Genomic DNA, 21,408 nt, shown 5'->3' on the forward strand with positions numbered 1-21,408 from the left:
GTGCACGGGGGAGGAGGCAGGAGGGACGCTCTGGGGACAGCGGGGACAGCTCGGGGGCACCGGGGTGACGGAACCGCGGCGGAGAGAGCGGGGGACAGCAGGGATCGGGAGACAAAGGGGACAGCAGCCACCGGGAGGCTGAGGGGACAGCAGAGCCCCCGGTGACCCCGGTGGGGCGGAGGGGACGAGAAGGGGCGGAGGGCACCGTAGGGAGCGGCTGGGACCGTGCCGGGGCGGCGGGGACAGCGCGGACGGCAGAGACCCGCATCGGACGGCGACATCTCGGCAGGACACGGCGACACAGGGGGCAGAGGGGACGATAAAGGGCCGAGGGGACGGTCCCCGGGGAGCGGCAGGGACGATGCTGGGACAGCGGGGACAGCCGTGATCGCGGCAGGCGCGGGGCGGCGCGGCGGAGCCTCGGCGCGATAACGGGGCACCGTGTGCACGACGACGGCAGAGGGGACAACGACGCGCCGGGGGTGACAGTCGGTCCCGGGGGGACCGCAGAGCCCCGGGAGGGGCGGCGCTGGGCCATACCCCCCGGTGGGGCGGAGGGAGGGCGGCGGCGCGGGGAACGGGAGCAGCGGCACTTTCACGAACTGTCCACGGGAGGCGGGAGAGGCGGCGGCGGCGGCGGAAGGGGGGGGCCCCCCCCCGGGGGGGGGCTCGCCCAGCCCGGCCCAGCCCAGCCCGGCCCAGCCCTGCCCGCCCCGTCGCTGCCCCGCCCCGCCCTGCCCAGCCCTGCCCGCCGCTGCAGGCAGCGCGGCACCGGCACCGGGCACCCCTTTATAGGCTCTGCCCGAGGGGGTGGGGGGCGGCGGCGGCCCCAGCCCCGAGGGGGCGGCTCCCCCCTAAAAGCCGGCGGCGGGACGCGCGGCGGGCAGAGGCGCGGCCGGCGCTCCCCGGTGCTCCGGGGCCGGCGCTCCCCGGTGCCGCTGCGGCTCGGCCCGCCATGCCCCCGCGGGGGCCGCTCGCCCGGGCTCCGGCTCCTCGTTCCCGGTACAGCAGCAGCCGCCGCCGCCGCTACCGCTCGCCGCCGCCGCGCCCGAGGCTCTGAGCGCCGCCGCCGCCGCCGCCGCCGCCGCCGGGAGACCGCGCCCGCCCCGGCTCCAAGATGCTCCGCCAAGGTGAGCACCGCACCGGGAGGGCACCGGCTGCCGCGGGCACCGGGGGCAGCGGGGCCGGCCCCGAAGTTTGTCTCCCCGCCGAAGTTGGGGGCCGCGCCGCCGGGCGCCCCCCGCCGCCACCGCGTTACCGGCGCCGCCACCGGGGCTCGGGCACCCCCCGGGGAGCGGCACCGGCGGGAGCGCAGCGCGGCGGGGGAGGCGGGAGACCGGGAGGAGCGGAGGGAGGCAGGGCAGGCGCCGGGTCCCGCAGGACCGGGGACGCGGCGGGTCCCGCGGGCACCGGGCTACGGCGGGTCCCGGAGGCAGCGGGCATGCGGCGGGCGCGGGGGGGGTCGCTGCTCGTTCCTCAGGGCGAGGGAACGGGAAACGGGGCTCAGCGGGGAGCGCGGGGGGTTCGGCGGGGAAGTTGGGGCGAGCCGTCCCGTTCGGCCCCCCCCGAGGAGAATCGCTCCGCTGTGACATCACGCGATTTCCATGGCAACCGCCTGGGACATCATCGGGGAGCTTTGTGACATCACGGCGAGGGGAGCAGCCGGCCCTCCCGGGGGGTCCGGGACGGTGGGCGGGGGGGGGCAGGACCCCCGGCCCCGCTGCACCGGGGCCAGTCCCGGGGAGGCGCTGGGGACAGCGGTACCATGCGGGGGGACATCAGCCGGACCCCCCCACTGCCGTCCCGTGCCCCAGGGAGGGGGCGGCCACCCAGCCCCAGGCCCTGCCCTCGCCAGCAGCAGCACATGCCCCTCTCCGACGAGGCTCGGGCAGCGGAGAAGGTGCCAGGGCTGTGCGTGCAGCATTGGGGTGCAGACCCCCGGGCAGGGCAGAGCCCCCGCTGCCACCCCAGAGACGCTTTTTCCCGCTGGGGGAAATGTCACCTTGCGGCTGTGTGGCCTCGCACTCGGATGCTCCTTTCTCTGGCTCCCGCCTCAGCTTTGTTTGGTGGATTCACCCAGCCCGGCTGCATGACTTGAGAACAAACCCCAAGCCTTTGGAGCCGGTCCTGCTTTCCAGCCTCGAATCCCAGCCCCGGTGCAGCCGGCTGGAGGAAAAGCATCATCCAGGCTGGGAAACTGCGAGCCTGAGGTGGAGGCAGGCAGCGAGGCTGCCGACAGGGTTGGATCCCACCAGGGGTAGCCTGTTAAGGTCAAGATCTACAGCTTTCATTTGCGGAGCTAGAAAAACAAAATGCAAATTGAAGAGCCTGTGGGCTAAAGCAAAACCTATTCTTAAAGTTTTTGTCTTGTTAAGCAAGGAAATAGAGTGCCAAATAGGCTTTGTTAAGTGGCAGTCTAATTAATAATTTAAAATCTTGTAGCTGTCTTTCATTAGAATTTATCTGTACATCAACCACAAAATCAGTCAAACACACTCATTTATAAGTTAATACCGTTCCTGAATAATTCAACAGGCAGTTAGAGGAGGCCTCCATCCTGCCGACAGGTTCTCCCCTCCCTGCCTCACCGTGGCCAGGTGTCCCTGGGCAGGGCGTCCCCGGCCCCTGCATTTGCCCCAGGCGGGGTGCAGAGGGGACATGCCACATGTGAAGCGAGCGGACAAGGGGACAGCTGCTGCTGGGGCGCTGGGCTGGGGCCAAACTCCTCTGTGGGGCTCTGGGGTGGCTGATTTGGTCACGGATGGTGGCAAGGCAAGGCTGCGCTGGTGGGTGGCAGCGCGGGCTGATGGTGGCACTGCCACCGCCTTCCACGTCCCACTGCCGGGGACCAGGCTTGGGGCTGGGGCCACGGCAGGGCTTGAGGCAGCAGGAGCTGTGCCATGGGTGACACCTCCAAGGGAGGCAGCCCCGAGGGGATGGCTTCACACGCGGTGCCACACAGGCAAAGTCGTTTGCAGCAGGATGGTGACAGCGTGGCCGGGCAGGTGCTGCTGTTCCTGAGGGCATTTTGGGCCTCTTGCACCCCGTGAGCTTCATCTGTGGAGTCCCTGGTGGGGTTCAGTGTGGGTTCTGTGCGGTGGGATGTCACTGGTGCGTGGCAGTGGGTGACAGCGTGGGGTGCAGCTCCATTTGGGGTGAGGGTGTCACAGCCTTGTCGGAGGTGGCCGCAGGCAGCCGCAGGCAGGAGTGCAATACTGGCGATGCAGGAGAAGGAGATTTCCAGGTCAAGGATGACACCAAGGTCATGGGCAGCCACATCCCTGTCCCTTCCATCGCTCATGCCATCGACGGGGCGTCCAGCCTCCATCCCTCCCTGCCAGGGCAGCAGTCAGTGGGCAGCGTGCAGGCGCAGGCTGGACTGCGGTTCTTGCGCCGGGGAGCCAAGAGCCCAGAAACCTTTCTGCTTATAAAAGTTTAATTTCATAAAGAGCTGATAGGAAGCCACAAGCTCTCTGTGCCCGGTGAAGCAAGGGAGGGGGTCAGGATGTGGCCTAGGCTGTCCCTGCGGTGGTGCTGGGGGGAGAGAGGAGGGCTCAGCAGACGAGACCTGCCTGGACCTGGAGTCGGGACGCGAAGGAGCCGTGGCTGCTCAGTGACCTGCGCTGATGGAGCCCGGCAGGGTCAGAGCCACGGCCACGCTTGGCTGGATGTTATTGCCACCTTTTGCCTAAAATGCCACACCCGGTGCCCCGCAGTGCCATCTGGGTGCCGGAAGCTGTGGGTGACACTCCAGGTGGCCTGGAAGCACTGCCCTAAAAACATCAGTGAACCTGCTGGGGAAATGTAAAAATATGCATTTTCCTGTGTGATTTCACACCCATCTTTCCCTGAAGCACCTGGCAGTGCTGGAGCCAGTGGCACAGGCCAGCAGCAGGGGCAGTGGGGCTCCATGGTGTGCAGGATGAGGCCATGAGTGGGATGTAATTGCCTTGGGGCCGGGCAGGAACTTGGGCTGCTGGAAACTGCTGGAGCGCTGATGGGTTTTGACAGCAAGAGCCAAAATCTTGTTCGAAGGAAAAAACCAGGCAGGGAAGTGTGGGAGCCTGGAGGGATGTGGTGGTGGCCAGGTGTGACCAGGGCTGTCTCCCACTGGGGTGTCCCCTGCTCCTGGCAGTGCCCCTGTGGGAGTGTAGAGGCAAAGCCCCCTCGCAGAGGAGTGACCCAGGACACGGCCACTTCAGCCCCACATCACCTGTCCCACTGTGCCCCACATCGGGGCACCCCTGGGTGACGCTGCCACTCATCCCCACCCCAGGGAGCTGCTCCAGTCTCCCCCAAACAGCCAAAAACTTGGGCTTTGCTTGCAAAGTGCAATTCCAGGGTTCAGCCACGATCAATAGAGACTTGGGTTATTAAGAGCAGATTATGTTTGCAGAGCACTTTGCTGGAGCAGCAGCAGCACAGGCACCCACACCCCAGCTGTGGTGCCTGTTTAGTTCCCAGCAGGCTGGGATGGGTGAGGTGCTGCCCTCACTCAGACCCCGCTGAAGGAGGCTGAAGTCTGATTTAAGAGCAGCTGCAACAAGTGGGAGGCTGCAGGGAGAGCCACGAGGCCAGGAGCAAGGGGGATCCTGGTGGGAGTCAGTGAGGAGGAGCTGGGGATCCCTGAGCTGGCACGGGCAGGGGTGCAGGGCATGGCCTCGGGAGCACCACTGGGATATAGGAGCATCCGTGTCCTCTCCAGCAAGGCTGCTCTTCCCCTGCTATTTTGGGTGATGCTGCTCAAGCCTAAGGTGGAAAGAGCTGGCTCAGCCTCAGGATCCTGTGCCAGCAGCGGGGCTGGTGCTGTCCTCGCTCCGGATGTCAACACCACGTCCCATCTCCCAAACGGAGGAAGCACCAATCCCACCGATCCCCCTGTGCCATCCCTGCGGAGCAGCATCACCATGGAAACCCACAGCCCTGCGCCTGCCGCCCGGCAATCAGAGGGGGGACACTTTTAGGAGTATTATTTTTACTGATGACAAATGGTGAAGGCTCGCTGCTGGCAGAGGAGATGAGCCCGGTGCCAGGCATCGCCTGCTTTTCCCGTGGCCGGTTTTTCTCCTGCTTTTCCTGCCGGGGGCATGTGCCGATGGGGCAGCCGTGGCTCTGCCCGGGTGCTAAGTGCGGGCAGGGAGAGCGGCAGATGCAGGACGGCAAGATGCGGGGGGCAATCTTCTTTGCACAGATTAGGATTGGGGGTTATTAAGCGGAAAATGCTCCATTTGGTGTAGAAAGCTCCTTTTCCTTTTGAACAGCATATGTGCCCGCTGGCTGCTTGCTTCCCGGTGGTGTTGGCACAGCGGCTCGGAGCCGGCACGGCAGCTTGGAGCCCGCCCAGCTTTGGTGAGCAGCTTTTAGCGATGCTCCTGCCTGGGCCGGGAGAGCCGTGACCCCTCTGGTGGCTCACGGTGCCAAAAGCTGGCTCCTCTCACGGCCCGTGTCTCTCACGGCCAGCGGGATCTGGCCCCGGAGAGGCGATGGCACGGCAGATCCGTGCAGGTCCAGCACATCCAAACAGATCCTGTGTGTGGGGAGGGCTGGGTGCTGGAGCTGGAGGGTGTCAGAGGTGCTCCACGTGCTCCCGAAGTCCCGGCATCGCCATCAGCCGGGGAGGATGCGGCCGCTGTTTACCGGGGAGGGAATTTGGCTGCCGCTGCTCTGGCAGGGCTCCTTACGGAGCAGCCCTGCAAGCGGAGGGGAGGTGCCAGCGGCTCCGCCAGCCCCGTGTGCCGCACTTGGGAACCGCTTGCTATTTTTTTTTTTTTCCAGCTGCATTTGCACCAGCGTTTGCGTTGGTTTGCTCGGGGAAACCCCATCCCCGTGACCGCGGGACCCCCACGGTGCCACCCGAGGGGTGCAAAGCCCGTCCTTGGGCACGGAGAATGTCACCGGGCTTTTTCTTGGCCCGAGGTGACCTGGGTGAAGATGTCGCCCGTGAGACCTTCACCCAGCTGGGTATCCATGTGCGTTTGGTACGTGCTTGCACCGGGCAGATCCCTTCTGATCCCCGCGGGGGGAAGGCAGAGGGGGACAAAAGCTGCCGGCTGCATCCGCTGCCAGCTCCTGCCTCCCTGAGCCTCCCTGCTTCCCTCCCCGCTGCCTGCAAATTCGGCATCCCATCGGGTGCTGGATACAGCCACCCTGCGGGAAGCACACCCGAGCCAGCAGAGGGGCTGGGATGATCCCCCCTCGGCAGGGATATGCTGGGGTGTTTGTGCTAACAAGCCCAGAGTATTATAATTTCAATGGAATTTAAAAAACAAAATAGTCCTCAGACAAACGACTCTGCAGTGCCTCTGCCAGGGCCTAAGATCTGCTGCTATCTATTTTTTAATAATTGAGGGTAATAAATATGTATTTCTTTCTCCTTTCTCTCCGTACGCCGCAGCTTGTCAGCTCCCTGCGTCTCTCCTCTGATCAGACCCCATCTTTGCCGCACGGAAAGGAAAAGAAAGGGAAAAAAAAGAAAGAGAGGGGAGAGGGAAAAAAAAAGATTCTTTAAGCAAAAAGGATTAAAGCCTTGAAAGTAGGTCTGCCCGAGCTACTCGGCTCTTCCTGCTCCCTGCCAGCCGCAGACAGGGCCAGGGACAAGAGGAGCATCCCCAGGTGGTGCAGTCCGTCCCCGCGGGGTGTTTTTGGGTGCAGAGCCCGGCTGGGCAGCGGCAAATCCGCCGGGGCACGGGGCTGTGGCTGGGCAGAGCCGCCGGGTAACTCGGCACACCGCTGCTCAGAGCCGGTTCTGCCTCGGCGGCAGATACTCCCCGGCTTATTATTCCCTCTGGTTTTCAGATGGAGATGTTGGCTCGAAGACGTGGAGGGGGTTTGGCAGTGGGGCTGAGCCCGGGCCAGGCTCCGGGAGCCCCCCGGCCTCGGGATGCTGGGGCGGAGGAGGCGCTGGTGTGAAGGAGGCGGCTATTTATAGCTTCCCTCGGCTTTTGTTCCTTTTCCAGTAGAGCTCCTCTCGAAATAGAAACAGTGCCGACTGCGCGGCCGCTCCCGGGGCCCAGCCTGGATGCGGGGGGCACCTCCCGGCCCGGGGCGGGGGGATACCCCGACCTATGAGATGCTTTTGCCTTGGGCATCCCTCCCATCCCGCATCCCTGGAGACGGGGCTGGTGTGGGATGGGGAGTGGATGCTGCCCCACTGCTCCCCCCGTGTGCTGGTGATGCCCATGCCGACTCTGAAGGGGATGAATGGCTCTGAGGGGGAGCATCTCTGTAGGGTGACAGCACTGGGTGTCCCTTGGGAGAGCAGGTGAATCCCTTGGGAACGCCCTGACACGGTCTGTCCCCGTTTCCCAGCTCAGTCGTTTCCTCTGCTTTTCCCTCCCAGCATCCAACAGCACCCCCTTGCTCCCCCCACGCCCCTCCCCACTCCATCTCTGATCAATATAGCTGGGAAAAACAAAACAAAACAAAGTAAATATTTAATACGATCCAGGGAGCCACAGCGAGCGCTCCCCCCGTCTGTCTCCTGCAGCAGCCGCTCGCAGCAGCTCCCCGGCCCTAATGAGCCTGAGTGCAACAGGGATCGATGGCAGAGGCAACCTCTGCAGAGGGGTCAGCTCTGCCACATCCCCTGTGCTGCTCCGGGGCTCAGGCTTGGCCCCCTGCACCCCCCCAGGGCTGCCTGCCCTCCTCATCCTCTTCCTCGTGCCCCGATTTTCCGCTCCTCCATCCCCTTTGTCATTTCCAGTTCTGGGCGGGATGAAGGTTCTGCTGCTTCATCACAGCCACACGGGACATGAGCTGTGGCAGGCATCAGCTCTGGGCTGGGGGCTTCCTTGGGGTGTGGGATGGGGTGTGTGTAGGGCTGGATCCAACATGGGATAAGTGTGTCTCACCCCACACTCGGGGAGCAGATCCCTTATGGGTGGAGGTGGGAGCCTTTGGGAGACCCCAAATGCCTTTAGAGCCGGTGCTGGCTTTTTAACCACAGCCAAGACAGTGTTTGTGGTGGGACTAAGTGTGCGTCTTCCTCCTCATCCTCTCACCCCTGTGTCCCCTGCTGTCCTCCAGAGACCCCAGGTGCTGACAGAGTTTGGGAAGTGCCAGTGCCAGGTAACTGGCAGGCTGGAACTGGCAAAGCCAGCGCAGGACCTGCCTCATTGCACTCTAGCTCTGCATGTTCTCCAAGTTTGGATGGTCCCTGTCACTCCAACAGCGATGGAGCTGCCAGATTTCTGTCACCCTGGCCCAGCTGCCCTGCGCTAGATGGTCCCTGTTGTGCCCACCGCCCGTAGGAGAGGGACCAAGCTTTGCCCCAGCCAGGCATTCCATCAGCTGGACCTGTGCATCCCCATGCAGCCTCATCCTGCCCTGGTGTCCCAGCGGGATGCAGAGGTGGCACACGGGAGGCAGAACCCAGGAGGGGCACCAGGCTGTGTTCCTCTGCCACCACAAGGCTTTGCAAATTGTTTTTCCATGGAAAAGTCAGTTGTCCTTGGTAACACCTGGGATGAACCCTCAGCTGAATTCCATCCCTGGATGTGGTGAGAGGGATGCCCACGCTGCCTGATGCCCCTCACCCAGCACTGCAAACCCTCAGCCAGGCTGTGCCTGGGGATGGGAACTGCATTTACAGCTGGAAACAGCCCAGCGTGCCCCGAGCACAGCACGGGGCTGGGAATGTGCATCTCCTGCCTCCCAGGTGATGCTGCTGAGCATCTTCCTGCAGCTCAGGGTCCCCCAGCAGGCAGAGGGCTGCAGAGGTGCCAGGGCAGGGCTCCCCCTGGGAAGGGCAGCAGTGGGAGCACGAGCTGGGACAGCGGCGCAGGTCCTGCGTCACAGATGCAGCTTGTGGCAAAGTGCCGAGGAAGTTTTGCAGCAGCATTAGAAAATGTTGACATGTTTTTTGAAACAATTTCAGATCTGATATCTGCGCCAGATTGAGTTTGTAACCAGCTTTATTGTTTAAGCCTGCTGGGATTTCATCAAAGGCGTCTGCTGTTTACCCAGAACCATTTCATTGGAGAAAACAGCAAACAGACCTGCATTTCTATCTGATTTCACTTTTTCCTTTTCCTCCTGAATTTAAGTGCTTGTGAAAAGCATGGCTGATAAGGCAGAGCGGTGTGGATAAATCCCGAGCCCTGGCGGTGGATGCTCCACCAGCTGCTCCAGCTTTATTAATAGACTGAAGGCAGTTGCTGGACCAGCTGCTGGGTGCCAGCCTGGAGCCAGGCACCCGCCTCAGGGGCAGCTGGATGTCCCCAGATGGTTTTGGGATCTCCATCCCGGCAGGCTGAGCCGAGTCATGACTCCTCAGGATGCCCAAGGCTAGGAAGAGGATCCACGCAGAGCTTTTTTAGCGCTTTCAGTGTGAATTCAGATTTAAACTGTGAGGGAGCCAATGCCTGTCCCTCCCCAGGGAGTGACCCCAGCAGGCAATGTGCTCTGTCACTCCCTGACAAGCTGGGCCAAGGCAATGCAGCCACGGGAAGCAGAGAAGGATGAAGGAGAAACCAAACGAGAAAGGGGCTTGGTGTAAACTGCATCAATCCTTCTCTCACATCCCTGGGGAATCCAGTGGCTGCCGGCCTGGCTCTGTCTTTTGCCCACTGCTGACCTTGGAAACACACTGGAGAGGAGGATCTGGGGCTTGAGACAGAGCCCAAGAGGCTTTTACAAGGAGCTGACCTGGGGGCTGCATCCCCCTCTGCCACTGACTGCTTTGCTCCAGGCACCTTCCCACGGCTGCATCCTGGTCACCCATCACCAGCATCGTTTTCTCCAGGCATCTACCTCACTTGGGGATGGCCTTGGTGGCTGTTCCCACTTTTCCTGGCTTTTGGGACAGAGACACAAAGGGCTGGGGTTGGTGGAGTACATCCCACTGCCTTTCCTGGAGTCCCTTTGGCATCTCCCAGCTGTCCCAGGTGCTGGCACTCCCTGGGCAGGTTGTGGCAGTGGCACCTCGCTGGCACTCCGAGGGCTTGTCCTGCCCATCGATCACACCTGCACGGTGACAATGTAATTTTTATCTCCAGTTGTTTATTTCTCAGACAGAACTACTTGTAAATTCTGAGAAGAATATATATCCCTGCGCATGACGGATGCAGCACATGGCGATTAATCTGCCCTCTTAAGACCTGAATACAAAAGTGTCCCAGTGTCGCCCCTAGATGGGGTGTCAAGCCCTGGGGCAGCACTTTGGGGATACGCAGGGACCTGGTGGCAGAACGTGCCCAGGTCCTGGTGACGCTTCCCAAATACTTAGTGCACTTCCTACCAGCTCCAGTGGTCCCTGACTGATATTCCAGCTCTCCAGACTCAGGCTCCAGCTCCTCTTTTTCGGAAGCTTTATGCAAATAGGCCTTCTTCTTTTTTTTCCTTTCTTTTTTTTTTTTTTTTTTAATTCCTCGCCGCTGCTGCTCTGCTGTGCCCCAGATAGCAGAAGTGCTGAGGACAGGTGTTTGCGTCAGGTCCTGCGGCACCAGCGTCCTGCCCGGCCGAGGGAGGGGAGGAGGGACCTGCCCAGGGGATACCCGGGGGGGAAAGGGGCAGGGAGCAGCCAGCAGGGGCCAAGGATGGAGAGGGGAATCTCCTCTAATGGCTGCACTGCGCTAGTGAGGATGGGCGTTGATGCCAGTGCAGTCTGTTCCAAGCCCCCAGGCGTGGCTTTGTCCCCAGGACAGGGATTGGGGTGTCAGTTTGGGCTCTGCAGCATCCCACAGGCCCGTTGGCAACACCCCGTGTGCCATAAAGCCTCTTATTTACAACGTCCTGCTCGGGAGCATCTGGGAAGCGAAGCGCGTCATTTCCAGGGAGAGCAAAAATGCTGCATATTTCAGTGTCTTTTGAATTTTTTAGGTTTCCCTGAACTGTGCTAATGGGTTGGTGGTGGCGGGGGGGAGGTGAGGGCCCAGCCCAGCTCCCGGCCTGCCTTGCTGCTCCGCCGCGCGGCCATCACTGCATTGCTGCTCTTAAAATATTCAGCGCTGTTGGCCACAATTTCACAGCGGGTCAAAGCGCGCCGAGCCAGCAAGAAGGAGGGAAAGTGTGACAACGAGATTAACCCCGGCCCGGCAGGCCCCGGCCGTGCTCGGCAGGCTGAGCACGATGTGCTGCAGCCACCTCGTCCCAGGGGACCAGCAGCGAGTCCAGAGGGGCCACGACACCCAAAATCCCTCTGGCTGCCCAGTCTTGCTGAGTTGGTGGCATCGCCTCTGCAAAGTGGTGAAGGGGCATTGAGGGCACGCAGAGTCCTGCTGGGAGCACTGAGCATCCCCTCCTTCTCCAAGCTGCTGCAAAGCAGGAGCCTGGCGATGCAGTGGGGTGAAGAGCTGAGGATCCCCCCCAGTTCTTGGGGACGTTGCTGAGAGCCCTCAGTGCTTTTCACCCCAAGAGGTTGTGGCTCCCAGGCCTTGCACAACCATCAGTTGGTGCAAAGAGTGGAGCAGCGGATTTACAATGCAAAAGAGCAGCTGCTTGAGCCCTGTTTGCTGACAGGGATTTAGTAATCCTGTCGTCATCCCGGAGTTTGCTCTCGGAGTCGCTGGCTGTGGCTGCCAGGATTTTCTAAGAAAACTTCTGAGGCTGGGGGAAAGAGGTGAAGCAAAGCACATGGTCTATGCAAGGGGGATGGTGGGTGGTGTCTGTAATTCTGTGTGGAGCCTGAGGGGGATGAGGGATGCTGCCACAGGGAGAAGGTGTGTGCCAGGCTCAGTCCTGGGAGCCACGCGTTGTTCAGAAGCTGGAGACCCCCAGGAACTGCCTCTTGCGTGGGCTGCACACCCTTGGGCTGACATACCCTGCGTGGCCAGGTTGGCTGAGGCTTGCTTTTGTGTCTCCTGCACTTTTCCTTGGATTCTTGGTCGCGTGCCACGACTTCAGAGCTCGCCACCAGCAGCACGGATGGCTGTGCACGCAGGCGTGGTGTCACCTGCAGGAAGTGCTGCAGCTGATGGGTGCTCTCCTGGGGTTTTAAGGACACTGTGGCTGATTTATCAGGGTGTCTCCAGCAGTCACGGTCATGCCACAGGTTTCCATGGACAAGAGGTGGCCACTGGGTTGGGTGTTCTGGCAAGGAGTTGGCAGCACTGTGACCATCCTGCTGTCCCGGGCAGCCACCTCCAACCCGAAGGCAACCAGCCCTGTGGTGACACCTCTGTCACTGCCTCGTTCCCAGACACACCCACTCATTCCCAAAATCACGCTTCCCAAGGGTGCAGGGATGTGTTGGTGTCTCTGCCAAGCTTGGGGCTGGACCAGCAGTGCCCTCCTGGAGCCAGCCCCGTGGTCGCCCTCCCGCACCCTGTGCCGGCGCCTGGCCAAGCTCTTCTCCCTAATTCTCCTTCATCCCTGTTAATGTACCACCAGATGTTCTCATTATCCATTTAAACATATAATCCTCCCCCGAATCCCACTAAGCTCCTGGCCTCCCCGATACCTCATGGCATGTGTGTTCCACAGGTTAATTATGCATTTTTAATTAATCACCAAGCAGAGAATGACCCATGAATAAGGGATATGAAGATCCTTCGACTGGGAATAGTTGGCAAATTGTCCCCAGGCGGGGCCATGCTGGTGTCATGGTCTCCTTGAATAACAAGAGTAGCTCTGAAAATTCCTGGTTTGTGGATCTGACATGACTGGAGGTTGTGACAGAGCTGTGCCTGTGTGGATGGGACCCCTCCTGTGCCTCATGTCCCCCTCCAAATGGGGAGGAAACACATCCCCACCAGAGCTGTCTGTGTCCCACCTGGAAGTGATGGAGCAAGCGCAGAGAGGAGGAGGAGTGAGGCAGAGAGGGGAAAAAAAATTCACATGTTGTTTTAAAAAGGCATTTTTGAGTGAATGCTGAATAGGGTTTGGGAAAATTGCCTTAAAGGCCTGTTCTCTGCAGGGACGGAGCTTTTCATGGAGCAGGAGTATTCTGAAACTTAATTGCACATTTGCACGGGCTAGTGTTTTTATTTCTCTCAGGTCTCCGAGGTGGTCTTTGAAGATTGCTGTCTCTCTGTAATGGTTTTCTTTATCTCAAATAAATTCCGCACACCTGCGAGGTGGAGCTGCTTGAAAGAAATTATGTCGGAATTGGCTCTCGATTTAATAAATCTGCAAATGGAACTGGGATGCAGAGAGGCGAGGCGGTTGGTGGGGCTGGCTGCACCTCCTCCCTGCTCCCCGCCTCTCCTCTCCCTTCCCTTCTCCACCAGCCTGCTCTCCGCCTCCCTGTGGGCCGGGAAAAGTGTGGGGCTGAGCAAAAGGGTCCAGATCCTGCCTTTTCCCCCTGCCAGCCGCTGCTGGCACATCTGAGGGGGCTCCAGCTGAATGTCTGGCAGCACAGACCCCTCTAATGCCCACCTGGCTGCCTCCCCCAGGAATGTGCAGCCCTGGCACAAACCCATCTGTGCTTCCAAGTTAAGATCCCTCGATCTAAACACTCTCTTGATGGAGATGATACTACCAGCTGAATGCCCAAGGGATGTCTCAGGACTCCCAAGGAATGTCCTCAGGACCCTCCTTCAAGGAAGTTTGATGCCAATATCGTTCTGGCCTCAGCTGGGAGCTGTGGTTTGCCCCGGCGGCTCCTCCTGCAGCCGCCCATCACCCGCTGCCACCGTTTCTCCTTCTCCAGGAATCAGTTCCGCGGCTCCCCGGCTCACCAGGGGATCTTCGGCCAGCGCTCCATTTTGGAAGCAGCGCGGAGCACGGGAGAAAAGCCTGCGGCAGGGCCGTGTGCCGCTGCACGGGCAGACACAAATCCCCGGGCAGCCGGGGCAGCGAGTGCCGGGCAGCCCCGGCTGTCAGGCGGAGAGGGATGGGCGGCCGCGGGAGTACACAGACAGGTTAATGGCAGCCGTGGATGCTGCACAATTGGATTTCACCTCTCCGCTTCTTAAGGAATCAGCAGCTCTCCCTTGCTGAGAAATCCCGCCGTCCCCCTCCTCCCGTGAGCCTCGGGATGAACTGTCACCCGTCAAAAGCTCACCAAGGGCCATCCCAAACCCTTGCCGGGCTCCCCAGACACCAGGCTGCCCGCAGAGGCCGTGCCATCTCCTGTGTGAGCCCCGGCTGCTCGGGCTTCAGGTGAACAAGGCGCCGGGAGGTTTTATTGCATTGCTGGGTTTTGTTCCACTCTGTTATTTGCCACGATTGAATTTGCTGCCGCGGAGGCAGGAGCCGGCACAGCCGGAGCTCCCTCGCCGCCCGTGCCGCTCCGGTGGGACTGTGACCTTGTCTGGGTGCCTCCCTCAGCCCTCGGCTGGGTAATTCTGTGCTGGTGTGGGAGCTGGGCGTTCCTCTGCCTCCCTCTGAGCATCCCGGCTGGTTCCTCTCCCCTGCCTGAGCCAAATCCTCGCTCTGCTCCACATTTAAGCGTTGACCTTGGAAGTGCTTTCAGGGAAAGCATCTGCCTTCCCAGCTCTCTCCTCTCTTTCCTACCTGATTATGTCCCTCTGTCCTCATCTCCCTGAGCAGCTGCTGAGGTTTCAATGCCGTAGGCATCACCAGAGTGCCTGAACCCCTGTGCAAAGCATTCCCAAGTTTTAGTCACACTCGCTGGTTCATGGTGTCAGCTGGGAAACAGCATCTCACCTTCCTCCTGCCCTGCTCTTGCACTTACGTAAAAAACACTTCAGTTTCCTGAAAATGTACTTTCTTGGCTCGTTTTCTCTTTGGACAGAAAGCTGTGTGGCAGCAGAGCTGGCAACATCCCACCTTTCAGTGCAGGTGGCCTCGGATCAGAGCAATCCTGTGTGCTGGCTCTGATGCCACACCAGCACAGGACCAGACCCCAGCCCTTAACAGTGACACGCAGCCATTCCTAGTGCACTGGGGGGTCAGCGGGCAGAGCCATCCAGGAAGCTGTGGAAGCCTCATTTTCTCTGTGTTGACAGCGACAGCTCTTCTTCCCCACCAGCTCTGCCCCGTGATTGAATTAGGGGGCTGTAACCCACCCCCCGCCCGCCCGGTCCCCGGCGCGCTGGGCTCAGATGCTGAACTCGAGAGCCATAATTTAATAAGTCTCAGGCAGACAGTGCTCCGATAGCCGTCGGGATCTCTCGCCTCTTCCCTGCCCAGCCATGCGCTGATTGATGCTCCCAGGTGATGGCTGGGATTTTGCCTGGGATTTGTGGTCTTCTGGGGTGATCTTTCCCCAGAGCAGGATCTCGTGGGGTGAGCCGGGAGCAGGAGTGGGGTCACGCAGGCTGGGGTGAGCGTGGTGCTCATGCTTCACCAGGCTGACCCTTTATCTGAGGAGCAAGGAGAGATGGGGGGCAGAGGGACCCCGTTCCTTACAGCAGCTGCTGCTCTCAGGCTACCTGGGCACAAGGAGTTAAAAGTTGCAATTAGTAAAGTGCTGACGGTGGAAAGGTGGGGTGGAAGCAAGCGGCACTAAATGAATCCTGAAAGGTTATTCCAATAAGCAGCGGCACAGTTTCCAGCTGCGCTCACTTTCCTGGGAGCTGGGGGACAAGGGAAGGGATCCAGGATGAGAGACACCAGGTGGGATGAGGGATGTTGCTGGAGGATGCTCAGGTGCCAGCAATGCCTGCTGGAGTGGAAAATTCAGCAGGGGAATTAAAGCAGGAGGGGGAGAGGCCGCCACATCCCAGAGATGCTCATGCAGGGGTGTGGTGGGCGAGTCCTGCCCATCCTGTGCCCGCAGTGGCTTTTCCACATGGTCCAGACCCTGTCACAGGTGTGGAGCCCCGGGGCAGGGTTTGGGAGGGGTGTGAGCCACGCTGCTGGGGCAGGGAATCCTTGGAGTGTGGAGAGGGGTCTGTCAGCCGCAGCGGGGGCTGCAGGGAGGAGCATCCCGGGAAAGGCGCTGTTCTTCCAGCTGAGCAGACAGGAGCCAGCGGTGGCCTCTCCCTGCCAGACGTAGCTGTTCCAGCTCTCTGCTGGTGCAACACCACGCAGCTATTATTAGACTCCAATTTTCTGTGGGTAGCTCTGAACTCCCCAGTGCCTCCAGCAGCTCGGCAGATGCCAGGGCAGGGCGGGATCTGCTGGCACTGGTGGGGACAAGGGTCCCTGGTGAGTGCAGAGGGGTGTGGGTGGCAGTGAGGTGTGGCAGAGCCCCCCAGCACAGGGGCATGGAGAGCTGAGCACCACAGCCTGCTCTGGAGCTGCAGAGCAAAAGGCAATTAGCTGTCTAATGAGAGGTTTGGTTGATGAGGAGGGCACAGAGCTCCTGGAAACACTCCTTGGGTCAGTGGTAGGTGAGAGACATGCTGTCCCAACAGAGATGTGGTCTGCAGGGCTCTGCACCTCAAAGCACATCTGGATTTCACAGCATCACTCCAAAATGGAACCACTGCATCCCCATCACTGCATCCTTGTGGGAGCACAAAAGGGTTGTGGCACACCCACAGGACAGCCCATCCCGTGTCAGAGGAGGGCTGGGGCGGGGGTGACATGGTATCTCCTTGCTCCCACCCTCTCCCAGCCTGGTTTCCAAGCAGGAGTGTTTAAATGCCTTTTATGTTGTGACTCAAATGATGAAAGGCCCGAAAATGGGACTAACAAAGACGAGTTGTACTTCAGAATAAAAAACCCATGAAAGCAGCAGATGCTGTCATAGGAATAAATTGTATCAACAGCAATCAGATGGGAAGTGAAAAGTCAGAATGGAGTCGTTCTGTCTTTCACGCTTCCAGTGAAAATTTCTGGGTCCATGAATTTAGCCAGAATCAGGTAGGATGAAAGACTTTGTCTGACAAGGCATTTCAAAGGATCTGGGAACCTCCAGAGATGTGACCACTTGGACGGGGAAGTGGGGCCCTCAGTTTTAATGAGCATTTCAGTTGCCTTCCTTTATCCTTCTGCCAAGATCTTATTTTTGTTTTCTTTTCTTTTCCCTTAAAACTGCCGATTTCCGCTCCTTGCAATTTGTTTTAACTTTGCAAAACGTGCGTTTGAGCCACACGACATGGGGAGGAGGAGGGTAGAACATCCCCATCGCTCCATCCAGCCCAACCTGTTGCTTCTCACCACAAACCCCTCCTTGCTGTGGCCAGCCCAGATCTTTTGGCCGCTGCCGGTCGGCACCACCAACCTTCAGCACCTTCCCGGCCCTGCAATGATTTCCCATCTCCCCATCTCCCCTTTCCACACTGACAGGATCCTACCCAGGCTGTAATTAATAGAAATTAGACTGTCAGGACCTTGCAGCCCCATCCCATAATTACTTGGCCTTGCTGTGTTGGAGGCACAGGATCGGCGGCGGGCTCGAGAGCTGCCGGTGATGGGAACACATCCCGTTATCAAGCTATTTTTATTAAGCTTTTAATGCAGGCATTTGCGTGGTGCTGGGGGATGTGCAGCATCTCCACCAAGTCCACTCCCAGAGGGATGTTCAGGGGGATATTTTGGGATGGAATACCGGCACTGGAGCTAGACAAAGCAGGATATTAGCAGAGTGCCGTGTCCTGACCACGTTCATCGCTTGCGCATTAATTCCCAGCACCCAACTGCTCCAAACATTCGGATTCCAGGGGGTTGGCAAAGCGTTGCTGCTCAGTCCTCAGGTCCCCCACATCCCCACACACCCCAAGAGCTGTGTGGGAGAGTGACAATGCCCAACATCCAGCTGGGCACATGGCATTTCCTACGGGCTCATTAAGCCTCCGAACGGCCCCGGATGCCGGCCAGAGGAGCAGCACAGCTCAGCTATTCACACTGCTCTGCTTTTATCACTGCCTTTTTCATGAGCTGGTAAAAAGTTGAGTGCAAAGCACAGGAGAGGTCTCTGAAAGGCAGCCGTGCTCATGACCCAGCATGCTGGCTCCAGTGGGGATGGGGTTTTGCTGGAATCTGCAGTGCTCTCTCTGCTGCTGACCCGCAGGGATGTTCACTTGGAGGGCTCGTGGCGTCGCCCTGAGAGGAGACCAAGGGCACAGGGAAAGGTGCTGCTGCCCTTTTTGGGTGTGGGAGAGAGACCTGAGGCTGCGGGCTGGGCTCCAAATGACGCCAACACTTCTTTTTTGGTTGGGGGGAAGAAAATGTGACAGAGCCAGCAGCTTTGATGCCTGCCTGTCCGTCTCCTTCCCCCCTGCTGCAGGCAGAATGATGTGCTGCTGAATGAGGAAGAAGGTACACGACAGGCTCCAATTTGCCCTCTTCTCCACCAAACACAAGGACATCCAGTAAATCTCAAATGCAGAAAGGCTGAAAAGGGATGATGAAAGAGAGCCCATGTGGCACGGTACAGAATTCGCCTGTGGATCTCGGCGGCGCAGGACACTGCTGGGGTCGGGACCTCAGCAAGATTGCAAGTTTATAGGACTAATGCCCTCCCTATTAGCCATACCTGCATGAAACCATCTTTGCCCTCCCTGTGTTGGGTTGCTGTCCACTCCCAGCTCCAGCCAGGTGAAGATCCATCCAGCACATCCCTGCTTTTCCAGTTTTTCCATCTCCTGTGGATGTGTGTTGGATGGGGCAGCCAAGCGTGCACTGAGAGCCCGGGCAGCTGTCACTTTGCTCTTCCATCTCATATTTGCTCAGTTTTGGCTGTATTTCTGATCCTAAAGAATCCCTGCGTAGCTCCTGGCCAGCTGCTGGCAGGGAAGCGGGCTGGTGAATCTGCTTTCTCTACACATGAGCTTGTTCAGCGTTTGATACCGATCTGGCTGGTGCTCAGCTGGGGTGGGTTTTGTCATTTCATCTGCAATTGTTTTGCTGTAAAGCACCTCTAAGGGTTCACTCCCCGGCTGTTTGACAAAGGACATCGTTCTTATTACTGCTGTGAATGAACTGCTTTGCATTTCTGTGAATGGGAAGGAAAACTTGTCACCTCAGGACAAAAAGGGAGTGGAAGTATCTGATGATCCCCTGAGACGTCTCAGACAATCCACTAAGCTCAAGACATCCTGTATTTCTTTCCTCGGGGGCAATTGGAATTATTAGTCCCTTCTCAAGGACCTTGAGATCTCCCTGTCCTTTGCCAAATTCTGTCCCGGCTTCACTGCAGGCTGCTGGCAAGTCCTGCCAGACCCTGTCCTGTGCTGGGGACCAGCAGGGGCTGCCTGCTGCCTGCTGGGAGACAGGACAGCAGTGCCAGTAGCTGGTGAAACCCCAATCCATGCCTGGAATCCTGCTCAGGGTGTTCCGTGGTCCATGCTGTTCTCTCCTGGAGAAGCAGGAGCATCCTGGTGTGCACTGACACCTCCAGCCACAGCAGGACCCAGGGATTTGACTCATCCATGCACAGAGGGATGTGCCTTTCTCTCCAGCATTCCTGCACTCCTAAATCGTCCCAGTGGCTTTTGAGATGCGCAGTGGGGCGAGACACAGGGGCACAATAAACCCTGCAGCAGAGCCAGGAGAAGAGGATGGTCTGTTTCCCCTGATGTCCAGGGACAGGACATGTGGGAATGGTTGCACCAGGGGAGGTTTAGACTGGACATTAGGAAGCGTTTATTCACTGAGAGGGTGGTCAGACCCTGGAACAGGTTTCCTGGAGAGGTGGCTGATGCCCCAAGCCTGTCAGTGTTCCAGAGGCATTTGGACAGCCCCCTTAATAACAAGCCTTAGCTTTTGGGCAGATGGAACAGATGATCATTGTAGGTCCCTTCCAACAGAAATATTCTATCCCATCCCATCCCATCCCATCCCATCCCAGATCTGTCTCCAGCTGCTACAAGCAGCAGCACAGCCTCTGATTTAACACTCTTCTCCCAAACCTGAGGTTCTGGGGTTGTTCCCTGTGCCTGCAGCCACGGGACCAGCAGCATCCCACTGCAGTTTTCCACCAAGGGCATCCCTGCCACGGAAGATGTGCTCAGAACTGGGGTTAAGCAGAGCAGATTATACTGGGGAAACACACTCTACACTCCCTCTGCTTCTGCCTGTGTTAGTCCTGAAAGCAGCATTTAAATTAAACAAGTTTCTATAGCCAAGTTTCAATCCCACAGCCACTTCCACCATTGACCTCCTTTTTTCCCCCTTTTTCTTTAGCTTGAGAGCAGGAGGAGGAGATGCAGACAGAGAGGAGTGCTAATTAAACAGGGAGTTCCACATTAGGATACAAATCCTCTGGACTAGCACAAACCCTGCCAATTTCTGCATTTATTTATTATTTTTTCAGTACAATTGTAATTTCCAGTGGTGCCTCCAGCACCAGGAGAGAGTTCAGGGGCTGCTCTTGGAGAGGATTAGCACGCTGGAAGCATTATTACTTTCCTTCGCTGTGAATTCAGGAGTGATTCCCTGACGGCTGCACTCTATATAGAAGTGAATCGGTGCTAATTTGTTTTTGAGGATCACACATCCACCAACATGTGAAAGACAATCCTGCTTCTCGATGTATATTTTGAGCCAGTGCTACAGCAAACAACGGAAAATAAGCAAGCAGAGGAAGCCAGACCTCGCTCACCCAAAAAGCCAGAGCTGGAAAAGAGCGGACTTCCATTGTTTTTTGTCTGTGTGAGTTGGTTCTGCATCTTTCCAGAAGTATTTTGGGTTTTGGCCCTGCTGCCCATGGCAATAGAGAGCAGGGTTTGGGCAGCTCTCACATGGAAAGCCTCAGGGACGCCGTGTTGGACGGGATGTCAGAGAGACTGAGCATAAAAGGCTCCTTATTTTTTCCTGTTCAATCATCCTCGAGTTTAACTGCACGAGAGGAATAAATGAACTAATTGAATCTGTAACTATGGAGGGACTGGGCACCTGGCAGGGGAGCAGCAGCCCCGCCACCCATCGCTCCTCTCTCTTTATTTGTGTGATTCAGAGGGACGTGGTCTGTGGGGAGATATCAGAGCCGGCTGAAATGGAAGACAAAGCTATTGTTTCAAACAGAGTTATTGATTTTTACATTATTACACTATGAAATTTATGGTCTGGTTTCAAACTGCAATAGGAGTTAATGACCACCATCCAGAAACTTCCAGGTGACCTTGGCCTTGACTTTGGTGGGGGAAGGTGAGCAGCTCCAGTTACCAGGTCAGCAAATGTAAATTGAAGTTGCAACACCCTAAAGGACTGGATTTTGGGGTGCTGCTGGCCCTGGGTCTCCACCCTGAGCTTGAGCTCACTGCAAACTCCAAGCTGGTTGACAGCCATGATGGAGTGGGGAAATTGGACCTTCTCAGCTCCAAACAAAAGTTGTTCCTGCTGTTGAGCCACGTTTTACCCCCAGCCAGAAACCCCATGATGTCCCCAGAGCTCCTGAGCACGGTTCTCCATCCTCAGCTGACCTCCCAGCACAGCTTGGCTGCCCAAGGGTTGCTCCTTTCAGTCACGGCTGGAGAAATGCAAACCAAGGGGCTCTGGGATGGGTGAGCAGCACCCAGGGAGAGGAGGCAGCACAGCCCAGAGCAGGAGAAACCCTGTGAGAGGAGAGAGCAAAGGGCAGTGCCCAGGGCAGGCAGCTGCCTGCAAAGGCCACTGCCCATTCCTGATTCCACCTCCCCCATCTCAGTCACAGGAGGAGGATTTGCTCTGAGAGGG

General features: G+C 58.5%; 1 protein-coding gene across 1 annotated transcript in view; it reads left to right on the forward strand.

The window, feature by feature from the left end:
* Nucleotides 1-742: 742 nt before the first annotated feature.
* RTN4RL1 (reticulon 4 receptor like 1) overlaps nt 743-21,408 on the forward strand; it is a 29,853-nt gene continuing 9,187 nt past the window's right edge. Inside the window, exon 1 of the mRNA XM_038158363.1 lies at nt 743-1,130. Within this exon, the coding sequence (XP_038014291.1) occupies nt 1,118-1,130 (13 nt within the window). The 5' untranslated portion in view covers nt 743-1,117. The remainder of the gene's footprint in view (nt 1,131-21,408) is intronic.

This window comes from Motacilla alba, chromosome 19 (genome assembly GCF_015832195.1).
Source record: "Motacilla alba alba isolate MOTALB_02 chromosome 19, Motacilla_alba_V1.0_pri, whole genome shotgun sequence".
Lineage (NCBI taxonomy): Eukaryota > Metazoa > Chordata > Aves > Passeriformes > Motacillidae > Motacilla > Motacilla alba.